Raw genomic sequence first — 19,635 nt, 5'->3', positions numbered from 1 at the left:
GCCCAGGATTGGTTTTTATAGCTTAACCTAGGTAGAACCTTTTCGCCTATGAGGGTCTAGCTCATAGTTTCCGGGTAGAAATACTATTCGCCCAGGATTGGTTTTTGTAGCTTAACCGAGGTAGAAACATTTTGCCTAGGGGGATCCAGCTCATAGTTTCGGGTAGAAGTACTTTTCGCTCAGGCTGTTTTACGTAGCTTAACCCAGGTAGAACCTTTTTCGCCTAGGTGGATCCAGCTCATAGTTCCGAGTAGAAGTACTCTTCGCCCAGGTTTGCTTTTCGTAGTTTAACCCGGGTAGAAACTTTTCGCCTAGGGGGATACAACTCATATTTCGAGTAGAAGTACTCTTCGCCCAGGTTTGCTTTTCGTAGTTTAACCCAGGTAGATCCTTTTCGCCCCGGGGATTCAGCATTTTTTCAGTAATACAGGGCGCCAACCCCTGGTTACATTATCCTTTTCATTAATACAGGGCGCCAACCCCTGGTTACATTTCCTTTTCAGTAATACAGGGCACCAACCCCTGATTACCTTTCCTTTTCAGAAATACAGGGCGTCAACCCCTGGTTATATTTCTTTTTCAGTAATATAGGGCGCCATCCCTTGATTACATTTCCTTACCAGTATAGGGTACACCAATCCCTTGTTGTGTTCTCCAACATAGGGTACACCACTCCCTAGTTGATTTGATTTTAAATGCAGGATACACCACTCCCTGGTATCATTGCCAATATAGGGTATCCCATTCTCTGACCACAGTTTCCCAACATAAGGTACATAAATCCTTAGTTGAGACATTCTTTTGGGACAATTAAAAAACAAAATCATCATGACCTTTTCAAGGTACACCATTACTTTTTTTTTTTTATTATTTATAAAGAAGTAGTTTAGAATTTTATTACAATAACTCACGAAATTTTTCTAGTGAAAACTGGGGCAGAAAAATTTCGTTCGTTTGTTTGTTGTGATGTCTGAGCAGGTTTTACCTCGAGGCACAAGGTTCGAGATGAACAAAAGAAGAAGTTTGAATCCACAATAAAGAAAAGAAAAGGAAAAAAAAAAAGTGAATCCAAATGCAGAAGCAGATGGAAATGATATGGACTGCTCAAAATATGACTGAAGTTACGAGCTTCACATTTCCCGTTTTGCTAAGAAGAAGTCGTAGAAGAATGAACTAGAACTTACAACTAGCAAGCATTAAGGTTCAGATCAGAGTTTGCATGAACAACCAGTCAAGATTCAAGATCAAGTTTCAAAAGACTTATAGATAGGAATCTTATAACTCATAGTTGATAGGCTTGTTTAGTTCCTTGATATTTTGATGTAATAACAGGGCCACAGACCGGAGCCTCGACGGAACCTATCTCGACTTTCGAACTCATCACTCCATCATTTTTCTTGAACTACATGCGACCTGATTCCCTTATAACCCGGGATATGTAGGCTGTCCAAAATCAGGACTCGGTTACACCTTTTTCTTTTATTTTCTTCCTCTTTTGAATAACGATATGGTCAAAACTTAGTCACACGGCTCACTTTATCTTTGCCTGAAAACTTTTAATGTTTTCAAGCAAAGAGGGGCATGCTGTGAGCACCTAATTTTTGACCGTGCTTGAATATTTCCCGCTTTCCAGGCGTGTCCCCACTCAACTTTTCTTTGTCTCCCATGCTTGTCCCCCCACACTTTGCTCCTTACTCTCTCCATTGTTCCCCACTCCTTGTCCACCATGCTTGTCACCGATCACAAACCCCAAACCCATTTTCAGCTATAAAACAGACACACATAACTCACAAAAAAGAGGAGGACAACTCAATCCTTTTCTTCATCTAACAACAAGCATGAAAAATTCCAGCAATTGAACCAACAAAAGCACCTTCTAACCAGCTCTTAAAATCAGTCCAAATCCACCCAAAAACGGAGCTGAAACGCACTGCTTTCTCACTCAAAATCCAATCCAAAAATAGTCCATAAACCAGCTATGTTTCCACATCAAAACCCCAGCAAAAATTAGTTCAAAACAAAAACTAAAAAGCCACAAAATCTGCTCAAAAAGCATCAAAAACAGCCCCCAAAACGAGCTGAAAACCTCCACCAAACAGCTCCAAAAATAGTCTCGAAACACCCCAGAAATAGCCTTGTCTCCGTCGTAATTATACCATATCCAACCAGCTCCTTTTCCTCTAACAAACAGCTGCAAAACTGTCTTGAAACCAGTCCCAAACCCAGCCAAAAACGACCCTCATTACTGTTTCCAAAACGACACCACAGATTCCTAAAAAACGACACGAAGACGTACATATCACAACTGAGGTTCTTTACAATGAAAGCATTGTTGTTGTGCTCATTTTCAACTGCTGTAGATCTCATTTAGCGAATAAATTTGGAGGTCTACTTTCTATTTTTGTTTTGTGTTGGAGATATAAAAATTTATGTTTCGTTCATTTTTTTTTAAAACAAACTATGAATGCATCTTGATTTTTCTTGAGTGCATTGACTGTTGGATACTTTGTTATTCTTCATTTTATTACCTACTGTATTAGTATTGAACTTGCTTCAGTTGTTTCTTTTTTTGTTTAAGAACTTTATTGGTAGTTTGGACCTGGGTCTAATGGGCTCGATTACAAAATAGACTATTAGCTAAGATATTTGGGCCATGGGGTGGTAAGAACTTGGTTATTTAGAGTTTAAATGGGGCATAAATATATGTAAGAACTGTATGGTATAAGACTTGAGTCATGTGAAAATAAAATGAAGAGAATGTCAATTTTGTTAGATCAAACGACTTAGTAATAGATGTAAATATTCATTTCGATAACTCCACATTCATAAACTATTGTCCTTGCAATAATCGCTAATTTAGAAAATAATTCTTATAAACACTCGTAGTTTGCTTCTAGGCACGTTAATAATAAAATATCGTGACTATGGATACGATTTCCGTGGCATAGTCATGATACATAATCCTCAATTCGAGTGCGCGTTTCATGCGACTTGACCATAACTTCAAATAAAAAAATAAAAAATAAACACAATTTATCCAAAATAATTTCATATTTTAATAAATAAAATCGGACATAGTTAAAACATGAAAATCAATAAAACATAGTTTATCCAAAATTTATTCAAGTCAAATTCTAGTCAATAAAGCGATCGTGCTAGAACCACGGGACTCGGGGAATGCCTTACACCTTCTCCCCGGTCAACAGAATTTCTTACCCGGACTTTATTTTCGCAGACCAATAATAAAGGAGTCAAACCTTCCTTTAACTAGGGATTCAAGTAAAAGGTGACTTGAAACACCGACAAAAAATCAATTCCAAGTGGCGACTCTGTAAATAAAATAATCGCTATTTCAAAAATTGTCACTTTAATTGGAAAAACTCCCCTATCCCCCGTGGAAAAAAAAGAGTGTGACAAAGTCAAACCAAACATAATCGGATTTTTTAATCAATTTGGTTTAACTTTTCGATTTGATATGATTTTTCGATTCGTTTTGTACACCCCTAATTCTAGGCGATTACATTTGTTTTTGATATAATATATCGGGTAGTATTGAGGTATCAATTGAACAACAATAACAAAAAGATTACTAAAATTCAAATTTAGAAACCTTATGATTATAATTGTATATAATTATTATACTCTCTCAATAATGTTCCCTTCTACATCCACGCGTTTGACGCCATTCCTTTTATTTTATTTAATTTTCTTCGAGAAATTTTTCCTTTTATTTAAATTTTCCACTCCATGTTCTTTTCAATTCTTTTGGCTCTTTCGTAGGCATAATATTTAATCTTAATTTAGTCTTGCTTTTCGCTCATTTATCGAATGCAAAAGAAAAAGAGAAACAAATTGATGAAAAGATGTCGTAATAAATTACTAATCCATTCTAAGTGTATATAATTTCCACCAACAGCAGTAGATACTAATAGTAATATATTATACAATCATGTCTAAACCTACCTAACAAATGAATCTCCCCCTCTAACTCCTAATCCCAATCTTAATTCTAACTAAAAACAAGTAAACAGTAAAAAAAATGATTCTAAAAAGGAAAATTAAATAACCCCTCCAAATATATATATTCTGTGTTTAAACTTGTGGCTGGAGCTACCTCTCCTTTCTCCAATAAGAAAGTGAGTAGGTGTTGTCCCTCTGTATTTGACACGTAAGTCTTTTCGAAATGACTCAGCGCCAAGTCACGTGGGCCATGCAAGTGGGCCCACACGTGATAACACTCCCAAATTCCGACAAAATAAGATGGGCCTCCGCCTAATATTGAGTTGTCAGCAAAAAGTTAGAAGAGGTGACGTAATTGCCAGATGGCAGTCAATAGGGCGATGGAACCGGCCATTGCCGGTGACCTAATCACGTGCATGCACGTGGTTGAAGATGCACTACTGATATCCCATGCACCATCATATACCATAGAGCCGTTGATCGTAGATGGTACATTGTTGTTGCTTTGGTTATTATTATTTTCAGGTTCTTCATTTTGATTTTGCCCACCGTTCGATGATGACTTTTGGCTGCAAATATAATTCCAAAAACTTGTTAGCAGCAATTCAGGCTCAAGTAGAACACAATATCATAGTATTTCACATAACGTAATGTGGATATTCTCGTTGCTAAAAGCTGAAAAAACCCCAAAGAAAACTAGACAATTAGGCGAATTGGCTGCTTTCCTGGTTTCACTAGGTTGTTTGCTAGAAGGATGGTTTAATTATTTTCGAATAATTTATAGATTATTCGAGTTCGAATTATAAAAATAACCATCAATCTGTCGTTGCATTAAAATAAATGGCTGCTTCACACATTTTGGATACGGTTCTTATTCCGAAGATGCTCAAAAAGCAAAATGCTTTATGTACAGTCTTTACACCTTTTAGTGAGCTAGTCGGCTACTTGAATAAGAGGACAAAAATCAGAGCCTTGGGTTGAGGGAAGAGCTCTAAGCCGTTGAGCAAGATATTTTCGCATTTCCAAAGCTGAGCTGGTTAGCACCTAAAGTACTAAAATACCCCTATAAATCACTGCATACCCCTACCCAAGTCATACAGATATGTTAAAATTCTCCGTCTTTTCATCGATAGTAACGTCCTAACGGTATTTGACATGCCTTATTCCCAATCCCAATTTGTTTCGACACCCAAAAAAGTAAAATGAAATAATCTTGTAAAACAAAAATGATTAAGCTCTAGAATTTCTTAGTAAAACTAAATTATATCCTAAAATTATTAGTTTAGCTTGGAAGAACTAGCATAACTTTTAATAAAAGAAGATTAATACTTCTCTGTTTCAATTTATTTAGATGAAGTAGTAACTCGACATCGAATGTAAAAAAGAAGATTTTTTAAAAGCTTCTGTGTGGAGTCATAAAATTTGTATGCTTATTAAAGTTTGCATTAATTAAGAGTAAAAATGAATAAAATAAAAAGTTTAAAGTTAAATTAGGTCCAATTGTAACTCTTTATTTGTATTAAAATATTTTACTAAATTTATATAAATATATACTGCAAACCCAGTAACAAAAGAGGTCTTGGTTCAATGGTAAGGTCTGTGGGTGTGGGTTCACTGAAAAAATGGAGGTTCGATTTCCGCTGAAAGCACTATTTTATTTTAAAATTTAGAACTCACCCATTTTATTTTAATTACTTCGGACATTAAAAAAAACAAATCTCTTTATTTTTAGTTTTGATATTAAATATTTACAAAAGGAGGAATAAATAAATTTACCTGGTGTTAGGAGATGGACAAAAGGTGATGAGATAATTAGCGCCAGTACAAGTGAAAGTACTTGTCTTATCATCGTAAGCAAAACTGTAAGCACTCGGACAAGCTTTCTTAAACAACATCGAATACGACGACGGTTTACAAATGTTGGGACTATTATACGCGCCGGCGCAGCAGTATTCATCTTGCCGGAAAGCTTCACACGCGCTCTTACACGCGACGTTCTCGCCTCCCACGCTCGTCACTTTCAGCTCCGACGGACACGCGCCGTTCAAATCCACCACGCATCCCGTGCTTGTACAGTTGTTACCTGAACCACCTTGTGGTACCACAAGCATTGGTAAGTTGTACCCATCGACGAGACTCACGTCGAAGAAATCCATCCCGCCGGAACCGTCGAGGGTGAATTCTGCTAATGTAGCCGGCGGAGCTGCGTTACCGCCGTTGCATTCTAGCTTACCGGAGCCACAATCGGCGGTGGCGCAAGTGAATTTTCCGGTGGAATCTTCTGTACAATGTGTACGGGCCCAAAATCGACCACCCCATGAAGAGGGTACATTAATAGTCTTTGATTCGCCTTTTTGTAAAACAAATCCAGTGGTTGAAAGTGGAGCAATTCCGGCGTTGGATAATAATCCTGGCCATATTGTTTGCTGGCATTTGTTTACCATTGTAAATGTTGCAGATGAATGTACACCTAACCAAAAAAAGGAGCAAAAAAATCAAATCTTTAAACATTATTTAATAAAAATTGACAGCTCTTATAGATAAAAATCAATGTTATTTTCCTCTTTTAGTGTAACTCTTTGTTTCTGAATTTTAGCTTCTTTTATGAAGTGATGTGTTAGAGTTAAAAACAGAGCGAACAGAGAGAGTTTCACTTGTATTTACTACCCAAAAACCAAAATGAAAGCATTTAAAGATTTTTTTAAAAAAACAGAGATTTTATGCATAAAAATCAATGATATTTCATCTTTTAGCGTCAATATTTGTTGCTGAGTTTATCACCTGTGATAAGGAGATGTGTAGCCGTTAAAAACAGAGCAAACAAACAGAGTACTTTCACTTGCGCCATTGGAGGTTTAATTCTCGGAAATATAAAAGGAGAAGAAGAAGGTGGGAATATTAATGGTGGAAAGGGAGCAGAAAAATCCCAAGCCTTGTTCTTCTTCTGAAAAGATAAAAGGAAAATGAGAAATGTGAGGAGAAGGGTTTCAGGTAAGAAGAAGAGGCAGAAACATTTATAGGAAAACGAGGAGGAAGTGTAACGTTAAAGAAGAGGTGGGGGCCAGTGAATAAGCTCTAGTAAAAGCCGGCGGGTATTTTTACTTTTTCTTTCTTTCTTTTTAGATCAGCAATTCAATGCAGTCCAAATTGCAATATTCCCTCTCTCTATTTTAATTGATTTTTAAAAACTTTTTTTATTTCATATTTTAATATTAATTAATAATAAAAATAATAATATTTATCTTAATTTATTCATTAAAAATATAATAAATACTTTTAGGTTTTTACTCGAAAAGTAACTTTTTAACAAAATAAAAAATTAATTTATTCTTTATATTTGAAAAAATTAAATATTATGAATTACGAAAAATAAAAATAAAAAAATTAATTAAATTGTACCGACAAGAATATTACTTTTGCTATTAAATGCTTTTAATTCTTGTTTACCTTTTTTTGTGTGTTTTGACATCAATATACAAAGACAGAAAATGCACGTTCTTCATGCTCTACAGTTAAAGAAGAGAACGTATTTATTTTTGAGAGAGTGCGTGGTATTTATTTTGTATATGATCTCGTAATTAATCACACTATTTAACTAATTTTGTGGCTGAGTTATGTCAAAGGTCAGCTTTCCTGACAATTTATATCTCACTTCACTCTTCTCCCCTTCTTCTTTTTCCATTTCACCTGGTTATGTTTCACACCTTCTCTTAAAAAAAAAATTAAAAATAAAAAAGGAAAACTTTACATAAATGTCATAGTTTAAAAGAAATATAACAAATTCTTACCAATAAATCCAATATTATAGTTGTAGAAAAAATATTTATATTTATAACACACAGTTCCATTAAAATAGGAATATTAATTATTAATTCCTAAACATAAGCAATTTGAATGGAAAGTCAATAATTCACTGTACAAAAATCATGCCTTTTTTTTCTCTTTATCTGTTAGTTTTTCTTCTTTTTCTTCATCTTCTTAATTTTGTTTATGCCGAAACCAATATATTTTCTAAATTTGTTCCATTCGTTTTCTTTTTAATTAACTTTCTTAAGTTTTTCTCTTCCTTCTTTCTTCCTTTCTTAACATAAAGGTCTTATTTCGATAATAATATATGTTAATATATACAAAACGTAGATATAAGAAATATACATTGAATTAACACATATAAAATATATATAAAAATATATTTTCAATTAAGACGACACTTAGACATTTGAAATATATATAAAAAAATATATCTTAAAATTAATTAAGATAGCATATAAATATACAAAAAAAAATATATCCTGAATTAAAATGGCACTTGACATATAAAATATATTTGAAATACACATTAAAATACATCTTAAAATAAGATGGCACTTCACAAATAAATATACAACTATTATATATATAAAAATACATTTTGAATTAAAGCGATACTTGATATACAAAATATAAAAGACGTATAAATCAATACATCTTGAATTTATGTGGACTTCACATATGCATCAGATTTTCAAAAATGGAGTGAAGAAGATGAATGTTGGAAAGGGAGAATGGAGATGGACCAAAAAAATTATTTCTGTGATTAGTGAGTGAGTTAACTTATTAAATATTAAGTTTAATTTTTATAATATGCTAATAAAAAAAAGTACTCTTTATACAATAAACAATAAATAATATTTTTTTAAAAAATAATAATTAAAAAGAGATCAAACGCGTAAAAAAAGCCAAAAAGGGGTTTACAGGTCTCATCTAATAATTAGTAAAAATGATTCTATCTTTATCTTAAAGTATTGGACTATCTAATTTCAAAAGAGGAATATGACTAATAGTCTTATGATGACATCTTGAGAGATCGAACTAAAACAAGAGAAGAAACAAAAAACTTAACTTACATCCATAATTTAGGCTTTCCCTTTTTCTTTTTGGGTTGTACGCTAATTTTTGAAGTTAGACAAAGTTATCTCAGATCTTCATTTTCTTAGTACTTTATCATAAAGAAAGATAATGACTTTATATGTTTAAAAAAAATTGCATTTCTCTCTTTTTGCACTCTGGTGGTACAAAAATCCACAAGTCGATATCTTGGAAACATTAAAAGTAAATATCGAATTGAAGGGCCTTTTTTTTTGTTAACAAAGGAACCCGCAATCCTACCTTTTGAACGTGAACAAGATAAATTTAGCTTATGCGTTATAGCTCGCAAACTAAGTAGTAGGATAAATATTTTATATGAACACTTAGTTCGGACCAAATTGCTCTTTTGAATTTGACATATTAGATGATGAACACTTTATATACTTTGCAAATCATTTGGAGCTCAATTATGAGGCAATTAATGCGGGGCAAATTTAAAAAATGAATTATGGATTATATTAAGATAGTCAAGAAGTGAGCACGTGACAATCATGTGTATTAGTTAGTTAAGGACTTTCTAATTATTATTAGAAGGTTGTTAGATTAGTTATGAGCATTAGTTGAATAGTTAGTGAATGTTTTAACTCAAGTATAAATAGGTGTATACTGTATAGTTTTTCGATTTTTTTTAGGAGAATAACAGATTTTCTCTCACTCGTCTCCTTATTCTATTAACATTCCTCCATTGCTGAAGCTTAGAACTCAGCTTGCATGGCTGTGTAGCTCAGCATTCTTCATGGTATCAGAACGGAGAGGCCATTAATATGGACCTGAGCTCATCGATCTTAGCTTAGTTTCTGCGATTCAGTTTGATTCTGAAGTTTTATCTTCTTTTCTGCGAATCTAGGGCACGAATTGAAGAGATCGTAAAATGGCGACTGTTGATAATACATTGCCAGAAAATCTAAGTCACAATTATCCTCTATTTCTACACGCAACAGACAATTCATGAGCTATTCTAATCTCACTGCAATTGACAGGATCAGACAATTATACTGTGTGGAGCAGGGCAATGCGTATTGCGATATTAGGTCATAACACAACAGGATTCATTGAAGGCACTTGTAAGAAGGAAGATTACGGTACGAAATTGACATATCTGAGGGAGAGATGCAATGCGATTGTTCTCTCATGGATAATGAACTGTGTATCGAGTGATTTGCTGAGTGGAATTGTGTATTCCTCAAATGCATGTGTTGTTTGGAAGGACTTCAAAGAGAGATTTGATATAGTCAATGGTTCTAGAATTCTCTAGTTACACAGGGCTATAGCTACTGCAAGTCAATGAACAAGCTCAATTGCAACTTATTTCTCAAAGTTGCGTGAACTTTGGGCTGAATTTGACTGTTTGGCACCAGATCCTGGTTGTGATTGTCCAAGGTCAAATGAATATGAAGTTTTTATGCGTAGGCAGAAGCTGTTGCAGTTCCTTATGGGAGTCAATGAGACATATGAACAAGTACGTGAGTATATCATGATGATCATGGATCCACTTCCAACTGTGAATAAAGCCTATTCTATGCTGATGGAAAGAGAAAGCCACAGAAGCATGGAAAATGCAGTAGTTCCTGGTGACAATGCTGAGATGACAACCATGTTGACAACAAAAGGATTCAATACTCAGAAGCCTAGGAAGAGTTATAATATGTTTTGCGATTATTGCAAAATGAAAGGGCATACTAGAGAAGAATGTTACAAATTGATTGGGTACCCTAATGACTTCAAGTTCAAAAAGAAGTTTGGAGGCAATACAACTCACAATGCAATGGTAGGGGAACTCAAGCCAAAGGCTGCAGCAGGAAGAGGTCAAGATACTTTCAAAGTTCCTCAGATTCCACATTTCATAGCAGAACAGTATAACCAAATTCTCAGGCTGCTCAATAAGGAGAATGTGCTAGAAGCCTCAGCTAATATGGCAGGTTGTATTGGTGCTTTCTTTGTTGATGATAATAATCATGAATGGATTATAGATACTGGGGCTACAAACCACATGACTTTTAATTTGGATATGTTAGAAAATAAATTGGAAGTAGTTGGAATATATACAAAGAAAGTACACTTGCCTAATGGAGAAGTATCAAATGTGACTCATATGGGATCATGTAATATAGCAAATGCATGGAGAATTGATAATGTGTTATACTTACCTGAGTTCAAGTATAATTTGTTGTCAGTATCTAAGATTACAAATGAGTTAAATAGCTGTGCAGCTTTTTATCCTGATTTCTATCTGCTTCAGGACCTTTGCAGTAGGAAGGTGAATGTGATTGGTAAGAAGAGGAGAGACCTTTACCTATTACCACACACTATTGCTAGGAATAATTCAAGGCTTGGTTGCAAAAAAGGCAGACCTGGACATTAGACTCTGGCATAGAAGGCTTAGACATGCTTCAGCAGAAGCACCGAAGCAACTTTTTTCATTAGTCTATGATGACCGTAAAGGAAAGATAGACAATTGTAATGTGTGTCCTTTAGCTAGACAGTGTAGGTTGCCATTTAGCATAAGTAGTAACAGAGTTGAAGATATGTTTTACTTGTTACATATGGATGTATGTGGACCATATGCTGTGCAAACCTTTGATGGCAATAAATTATTTTTGACAATTGTTGATGAACATTCAAGAATGACTTGGGTTTATTTGTTGAAATTGAAAAGTGGTGTATTGATTTTACTAAGAAATGTTTTAAAGTTAGTTCAGACTCAGTTCAATAGATAAGTCAGGATGATTAGAACTGATAATAGGACATAATTTGTAAATGAGGCATGTAGCAAGTTGTTCCAATAGAATGGAATTATTCATCAGAGGACATGTGTTTACACACCTGAACAGAATAGAATTGCTGAAAGAAAACACAGACATATGCTAGAAATAACAAGAGCAATGAGGTTTCAAGGACACATACCTCTGAGATTTTGGGGACACTGTGTGCTGACAACAGTGTATGTTATTAACAGATTACCATCAAATGTATTAGCAAGGAAATATCCTTTTGAAGTGTTTCACAATAGAAAGCCAAACATTGAACATATAAGGACAATTGGTTGTCTGTGTTTTGCAAAGAGAATGAATGTTCATGACAAGTTTGAAGCTAGAGAAACAACACCAGTTTTAATAGGCTATTCAGAAGTTACAAAAGGTTATATCTTATATGATTTATCTAAGCAATGTTTCTTTGTAAATAGGGATGTTATCTTCAAAGAGTCTTTGTTTCCTTTCAAGTATAAGAAACAAGAGAAGCAATATCTATTTGTAGACATGAAGTTTGCAGTACATGATGCAACAACCAACTCACCACTTGATGCAGCAGTCCATGCACCAGCCCTCAGTATTGAGGAGCAGGTTATTCTTGATGATATTACAGGAGCAAATGATGTGGAAGAAAGTATGACCTTGACAGATCAAGTTCACCACCAACATTTCACTGATGGGGAGACAGAACAATCAACTAATGAAATATCAGGCCATGATACATAGGGTACTAGGAATTCCACCAGAGTCAAACGAGTACCAGTTTGGATGACTGACTATGTGACTGCAGCTGCACTAGATCAGTCACCTAAACCTTATTCCATTTGTAATTATGTTTGCTATGATGGATTGAAGCTAGCTTATCAGACATATTTGGGAGCTTTCTCAGCTGTTGTTGAACCTAACACATTCCATGAAGCATACAACGATAAGAGGTGGATTGAAGCCATGAAGGCAGAAATTCAAGCCTTAGAAGATAATAAGACATATGAATTAGTAGCATTACCAGCAAGCAAGACTCATATAGGTTGCAGATGGGTTTAGAAGGTAAAGTACAAAGCTAATGGAGATATTGAGAGGTTCAAGGCATGCTTGGTAGCCAAGGGATATAGTCAGAAAGAAGGTTTGGACTACCATGAAATATTTTCTCCAATTGTGAAAATAGTTGTTGTCCGAGCAGTGAATTCTGTTGCAGCAACTGAAGGGTGGCATATACATCAAATGGATGTATATAATGCCTTCCTTCAAGGGGACCTCTATGATGAAGTATATATAAAGTTGCCTGAGGTATTTGTCAGCCAGGGGGAGAATGAATGCATGGTGTGTAGGCTTGTTAAATTCTTATATGGGCAGAAACAAGCAAGCATGCAGTGGAATGTCAAATTAACTGAGGCATTGATTCATCAAGGATTTGTGCAAAGTTCCCTAGATTATTCCTTGTTTACAAAGAAGCAAGACAGCAAAATAATGGTCATCCTTGTATATGTGGATGACATGCTAATAACTGTTAATGATTTGGTGCTTATGGAAGAAACCAAGAAGCAATTACAACAGTACTTCAAGCTTAAGGATTTGTGGGAACTGAAATATTTCTTGGCCATTGAGTTCTGTAGATCTAACAAAGGAATTATGATGAACCAAAGAAAGTATAACCTGTAGTTGATATCATAAATGGGATGGAGTGCAGCTAAGCCAAGCTGGACACATTTGGATTGCAATCAGAATCTCACAACTACTGAACTGGATGAAATTACAGGATTAGGTAATGATGAACCACTTGAAGACAAGGGACAATATCAAAGGTTGATTGGCAAGTTGCTGTATCTAACCTTGATCAGGTTGGACATTGCCTTTGCTGTTCAGACACTTAGTCAATTTATGCAAAATTCAAAGAAGTCACATTGGGAAGCAGCCATAAGGTTAGTCAAATATGTGAAGAGAGAACCACGATAAGGCATTATGATGAGCACCAACAAAAAGAACACCTTGACTGCATTTTGTGATGCCGATTGGGCATCTTGTCCAAACACAAGAAAATCTGTAACTGGTTTTATTGTGAAATATGGAGATTCAATGGTTGCATGGAAGTCAAAAAAGTAGAGTACGGTATCCAAAAGCTCAGTAGAAGCAGAGTACAAAAGCATGGATTCAGTGGTTTCAGAGTTGGTATGGCTAATAGGGATGTTCAAGGAGCTGGGAGCAGAGGTACAATTGCCATTTTTGTTGCATTGTGATAGTAAGGCTGCATTTCAGATATCAGCAAATCCAGTATATCATGAGAGAACAAAACATATTGAAATAGATTGTCATTTCATTAGAGAAAAAAATTCAAAAAAGGCTGATCAAAACAGTGCATGTAGGATCGAGAGATCAACTAGCAGATATACTCACTAAAGGGCTTGCAAGACAACATCATGAATTCTTAATTTCCAAGCTGGGAGTGCTCAACATCTTCGCACCTACCAGCTTGAGGGGGAGTATTGAGATAGTTAAGAAGTGAGCACTTGACAATCATGTGTATTAGTTAGTTAAATAGTTTTTAATTATTGTTAGAAGGTTGTTAGATTAGTTATGAGTATTAATTGGATAGTTAGTGGATGTTTTAGCTCAAGTATAAATAGGTGTATATTGTGCAGTTTTTCAGTTTTTTTTAAGAGAATAACTGATTTTCTCTCACTCGTCTCCTTCTTCTATTAACATTCCTCCATTGCTGAAGCTTAGAACTCAGCTTGCATGGCTGTGTAGCTCAGCATTCTTCAGATATGTTATTGTAATATATATTGTGTGTGATTATATTTATGAGATACTATGTCCAACAGTATTTCTAATTTCCTATATATATGTCATCCTAGAATTAACAATAGCGTGTACCACTTGGTATTTTCGGAGTGTACGATCTATTGTCAATGGCGCGCCACATAGTTAACACCCTTCATCGGAAAATTATACTAAATATATAAATAATATAATTATTTATATAGGTCATAAATTATTTTTTTATAGATATATATTAAATTTTGAACACTTTTTTGTAAAATTTTTGATTCTGTCACTGTGTTTTGTTATTAATTGTTACGCGGAGTATGAAACAAGAGTACCAAATTATAATATCTTCTATCAAATACGACTAATGTACATTCGCTGTTGCATAACAAAATGACAAATGCCACTTCGTTTGTTATTTGATTTTTGTTGTGGAATAATCATATGTCTGTCCTCTTTTTTCATTTTCCTCGTTAGTCACGGCTCGCACCATATTTTGGATCTAGACAAAACTCTAAGCACCCTTCTTGTTCAATCAATTTTGACATAAATTATAATACACTGAACATGAGAATTCAATCAAAAGGCTAGCTAGCTATTAGGTGAAAGAGCTCTTTCACACCCTAAACTCATTATCAATATCTTTACTAAAAAAAATTTAAAATTAGCTACGAACTTCATCACTAATATATAATTAAATTATCCGTAATTAACATAATTTTTTATTAATTTATCGATAATCCATCACTAAATATAATTAGCGACGGATTTTCCTTAGCTAATTCATGTTCTTTTTAGTAGTGTTTTTTGCAATTAACAGGGACTCAACTGACCACAAAAACATCGAGATGAGATTTTGACTCTACCCATATAGGAATTGAGCACTAAAATAGACTAAATTGGGTGTTTATTCAACTTTGTGTTCATTACGTAAAAGTTATTTTTCTTCTTTTTGTTACACAAAAATCATTCAATTTTGTATTCATTACCCAAAAGTCATTTTTCTTCTTTTTGTTACGCAAAAATCATTCAACTTTGTGTTCATTACCCAAAAATCATTTTTCTTTCTTTTTTTACACAAATATTATTTTACTTTGCTCTATTTATCACAAAAATCACCTTGGCCAGATTTTATAATACTTTTGTTTGAAAAGTCTATTATGTCATTGACATTATAAATCCTCTCATTTATGTAAAACCTTCTATATTATATATTATATAATATATTTTTACATAGGTATTTTATTTATAATTAAAATTATTTTATTTATTATTTTTATAATATATCCATACATTTAATTGGTCTTAATTCTAGCGTCACAAGCAGTATTTTTCTCGGTTGCAGTGTTGTCATGTAATCACAAGTTATGATAAGACAGAGGCTGATGATAATACTGTGCCTTTTGGGCTGTTTGCTATTTGAACTTTGGTTGTAAATAAATGGAAAAGAAATCTGATTCTTCCAAAAGGAGAACAGAGAAAAAGAAGAATGGGAAAAGAAAGAAAAATCTTGAGAGGCAGCTAAATGGAGGCTGTAGGCAACAAATATCAGGATACCGTGGTTGAGTTGGCCTTTTGTCACTTCATTTTCAATTACTACCAACAATTGCATGCACGATATTTTTTTGATATGGTCCCTATTTAATGTTCGTGTTCTTAATGCTATTGCTAGTCGAGAATCTATCGGAAATAACTTTTTTATCTAGTTTCTTGAGATAAGAGTAATGTTCGTGTCCTCCATAAGCCCTATACTATGAGAATACACTAGGTATATTATTATTGTTGTTCTTAATGCTATTGTTAATATTTAAACACGGTTTTCTTTGTGAATGACAGTCCAAAGAAGTATTGGTAGAGGCGATTAGGCAGAATATAATGTTATTCCAGTTTACTGAGTACATGACCATAGATATGAAGGTGTGAAGGCAGAAAATTGAAGTAGAGGGTAGGACAGGTAGCCGAGCGTTTCCTTGTCTGTAACAATAGCTTTAGTACATGATTTAGTGTTATTTGTGTATTCTCATATCTCTCGACTTCTGTAATTACTTGTTGTTGCTTTCGTGTCGGCTCTCTGATTGCAGTACCTAGTGTATTTAGTTTTATACTTTTGCTTCGATTTTCTAATTGGTATGCCTGTCGTTGCCCTTCCTTTTACCTATCCTAAGCCGAGGGTCTTCCGGAAACAACATTTCTGCCTTCTTGAAGGTAGGGATAAGATCTGAGTACACATTACCCTTCCCAAACCCACTTGTGGGATACACTACAAAAAAGCCGGAACTAGCTACGAACGTCGTCGTTAATCTGTCGCTAAAACGTTCGTAGCTAGTAGAATTTTTTGATAATCCGTTGCTAATCCGCTAAATGATATTAACGATGAATTTTTCGATTTAGCTACAGAATTTGTCTGTTGCTAAAAACTGATTTTTTAGTAGTGATTACACTTAATTTGTTGTTGTTATTGGTTTTTTTGTGAATGCACCCCTATGTGGTGCAGAAGTTTATATGTTTTTTTATTACATCAGGGAGGGGAAGGGAAAAACAGAAACAGAATGTTACGAACTTATGATACCGATGAGATTTGATTCCTCCACCTCAACTGTGAAAAGACAGCCAAATATGTTAGTTTGATGTTAATGCGATGTAATTAGTGTCCATTTAAGAAATTTCGTGGAAATCAAGACTCTTTCTTATCTACTTATGCTAAGTTTGTTGGTTTTGGGCTTTAATTAGGCGACTGAATCTTGAAAAAGTCATGTCTGGCGACCTTGGCCACTTGAAAAAGTCTATTTTATGTGCTCTGTTTACACTTTTATATCTTTATTTTCTTCCAAAATCTTTGGGTGGCTCATCAACTTGTAATGTCCGTCTATGTTAATCGGACTCTTCAAAAATATTATTGGGTGCGTGTCGGATTCTCCAAATTTAGTGCATTTTTGAAGGATCCGACACGGGTGCAGCAACACTTTTGGAGAGTCCGAGCAACATAGACGTCAGTTTTTTAGTTTTTTATTTTTATTATTTTAATAGAAAGCCAAGGAGGCAGTTTAAGACAAACCTAATTTTGCTTTCATTAGTATTAATTAATATTATCCTATGTAACACATTATTTGTTCATCTGCTCTATCCTTATAACAAGACTCCATTAGCTTTTTAGCTACAGCTACTTTGACCAATCCAATAAAACTATAGCGCACACTTGTTCATTTTTCCTACTGAACATGGCAAAAGAAAATTAATTAATTTAAAGATGGAGTAAAACGAGTTTAATTTGATCATAATGAGATTGGACTATTGACTAATTTTACCCTACATCGATCACTATTTAAAAGCTCAAATTCTACAAACATTTCTTTCATTTTTTTCTTATTTTCTTACCCGTGAGAATACTTGCTTCCACGTAATATCGCTACTAGAAATTCGGAAAAAATTGTCCAAAAAAACCGACCAAAGTAGGTCGGTAATGGCCAATAACCGTCCAAAATGTGACCATTAATGTGTGGTCGGTATTTTGAAGGTCGGAAGGGCAAACCAACCAAAGTTGGTCGGAAATTACCAACCAACTTTGGCCGGTCAATTAAATTCAAAAACAAATTGCCAAAAAAAAAGACCTCCGACCAAAATCGGTCGCTATTTTAATTATGTAATTAAAAAATGCACCATTTGGGAATCGAACCGGGTATGTACTGTGGCAAGATACTATTCTACCACTAGACCATTGGTGCATTTTATTTTAAGACTGTCTTTTATTTCATTTATACTCTTTAATTGTATTTTTTCACGAAAATAACCGACCAATGTCGGTCGGTTTTATTTTTTTAAAAAATTACTGACCGAATTCGGTCGGTTTTTTAAAATGACCGGCCGAATTAACCGACCAAAGTTTGTTGGTTTTTTTAATATTAATTTTAATTTATTTTAAATGAAAAGCCGACCAAAGTTGGTCGATTTCTTGAAAAATTAATTTCGCGAGACTCAAAAATAGTTTCCCGCATTTTTGCACTAAAGAAAACCGACCAAAGTTGGTCGGTTTCGTAAAAAAATGAAAAAAAAAATATTTTGAAAAACCGAGGTCGTTTTTTTGGCCGGCTTTTTGACCGACCAAAATTGGTCGGTCGACCGCGGTCGATTTTTGCCGAATTTCTAGTAGTGATATATATATATCTACCAAACTAAACATTTTAACTTTAAGAGTTATTAAACTAAAATGAAAATTCATACTATTACTTAACCGTTGTTAATTGACATTTATTGAGCAACAAATGTCCACACCACTGATCCTCCAATTAACACTAACGAGCAAAATTTTTTATGTTTCCTGATCCCAGCAACAAGGAATATAATTTGGTATAAATATCCAGTATTTACCTTCTTCTTCTTTTTTGTTTTTTGGTTCAATTATTCACACCTCCAGAACATCAAAAAGTCAACTAGAATTGTAATTTGTACAAGATAATGATCCCAGAAATTGGGGGAGATTGTTCAAACATGTTTGATTTTATTGATGAGTATTCATAACGTGGTCAAATACAAATAAACATGTCTTCAAGTTATTTTTGCTAACAGTAGGAATAACTGTGGCGGCTAAGAGGGACGAGGTTTTTGACTCTTACAGTGCTATGAAATATAACTAACGAGGTTATGTTTCCCACGTGCAAAAGAATTTGCTTATCTCCACCTATTTTTGATTTTTTAAGGTTCCTATGAAACCTGCTTTATTAAGATGTAACAAAATTAAAATATGCTAAATGTAAATTTTCCAAACTCACTGTTGTTGGTACTATTACATGCGTTTTTATATGTAATAAATATACAATATATTTGACTATTACTTTCTAAAAAGCAATCAGTAGCTCTACTTATCTTAAAATTCCTTTCTTCTTATCTTGAAAATAAAAGCTACTTTTAAGAGAGCAGCTTAGCAGTAAAGCTATTTCTTTTAATTCTTAAAGAAGTACTAGTTATATCCTACAGTACTAATTTTTCATTTAACGCTTCACATTTTTTTTTAATCTAAAGCTACTTTAAAAGTTATCCTTCACAATTTTTCAATTTTTCTTCCAAGTGAAATTCATTTCCCAAATACAAAGGAATTTCAAATATTCTTTTTCAGCTTTAAATTCAAATACCTTTTATTCAATTTCGATCAATATTGTCCAATTGCAAATTAAAATCTAATAAACAAAGAACCATTCTTAGCAACATAAATTGTTAAGTTGGAGCTGAGAAACATGATAAATAACCAATTAAATTGTAAACT

General features: G+C 34.0%; 1 protein-coding gene across 1 annotated transcript; it reads right to left on the bottom strand.

The window, feature by feature from the left end:
* Positions 1–3,852: 3,852 nt before the first annotated feature.
* Positions 3,853–6,959, bottom strand: LOC104116540 (thaumatin-like protein 1b). Its single transcript, XM_009627416.4, has 3 exons — positions 6,742–6,959; positions 5,737–6,430; positions 3,853–4,529 (listed from the first exon to the last, which is right to left on the bottom strand). The coding sequence occupies exons 1-3, from the start codon at positions 6,806–6,808 to the stop codon at positions 4,298–4,300; spliced, it is 993 nt and encodes a 330-aa protein (XP_009625711.1). The 5' UTR covers positions 6,809–6,959; the 3' UTR covers positions 3,853–4,297.
* Positions 6,960–19,635: the final 12,676 nt, after the last annotated feature.

The sequence above is a fragment of the Nicotiana tomentosiformis genome, chromosome 4 (genome assembly GCF_000390325.3).
Source record: "Nicotiana tomentosiformis chromosome 4, ASM39032v3, whole genome shotgun sequence".
Lineage (NCBI taxonomy): Eukaryota > Viridiplantae > Streptophyta > Magnoliopsida > Solanales > Solanaceae > Nicotiana > Nicotiana tomentosiformis.
The sequence above is the reverse complement of the archived record's forward strand: the minus strand, read 5'-3'. Positions and strand labels throughout refer to the sequence as shown.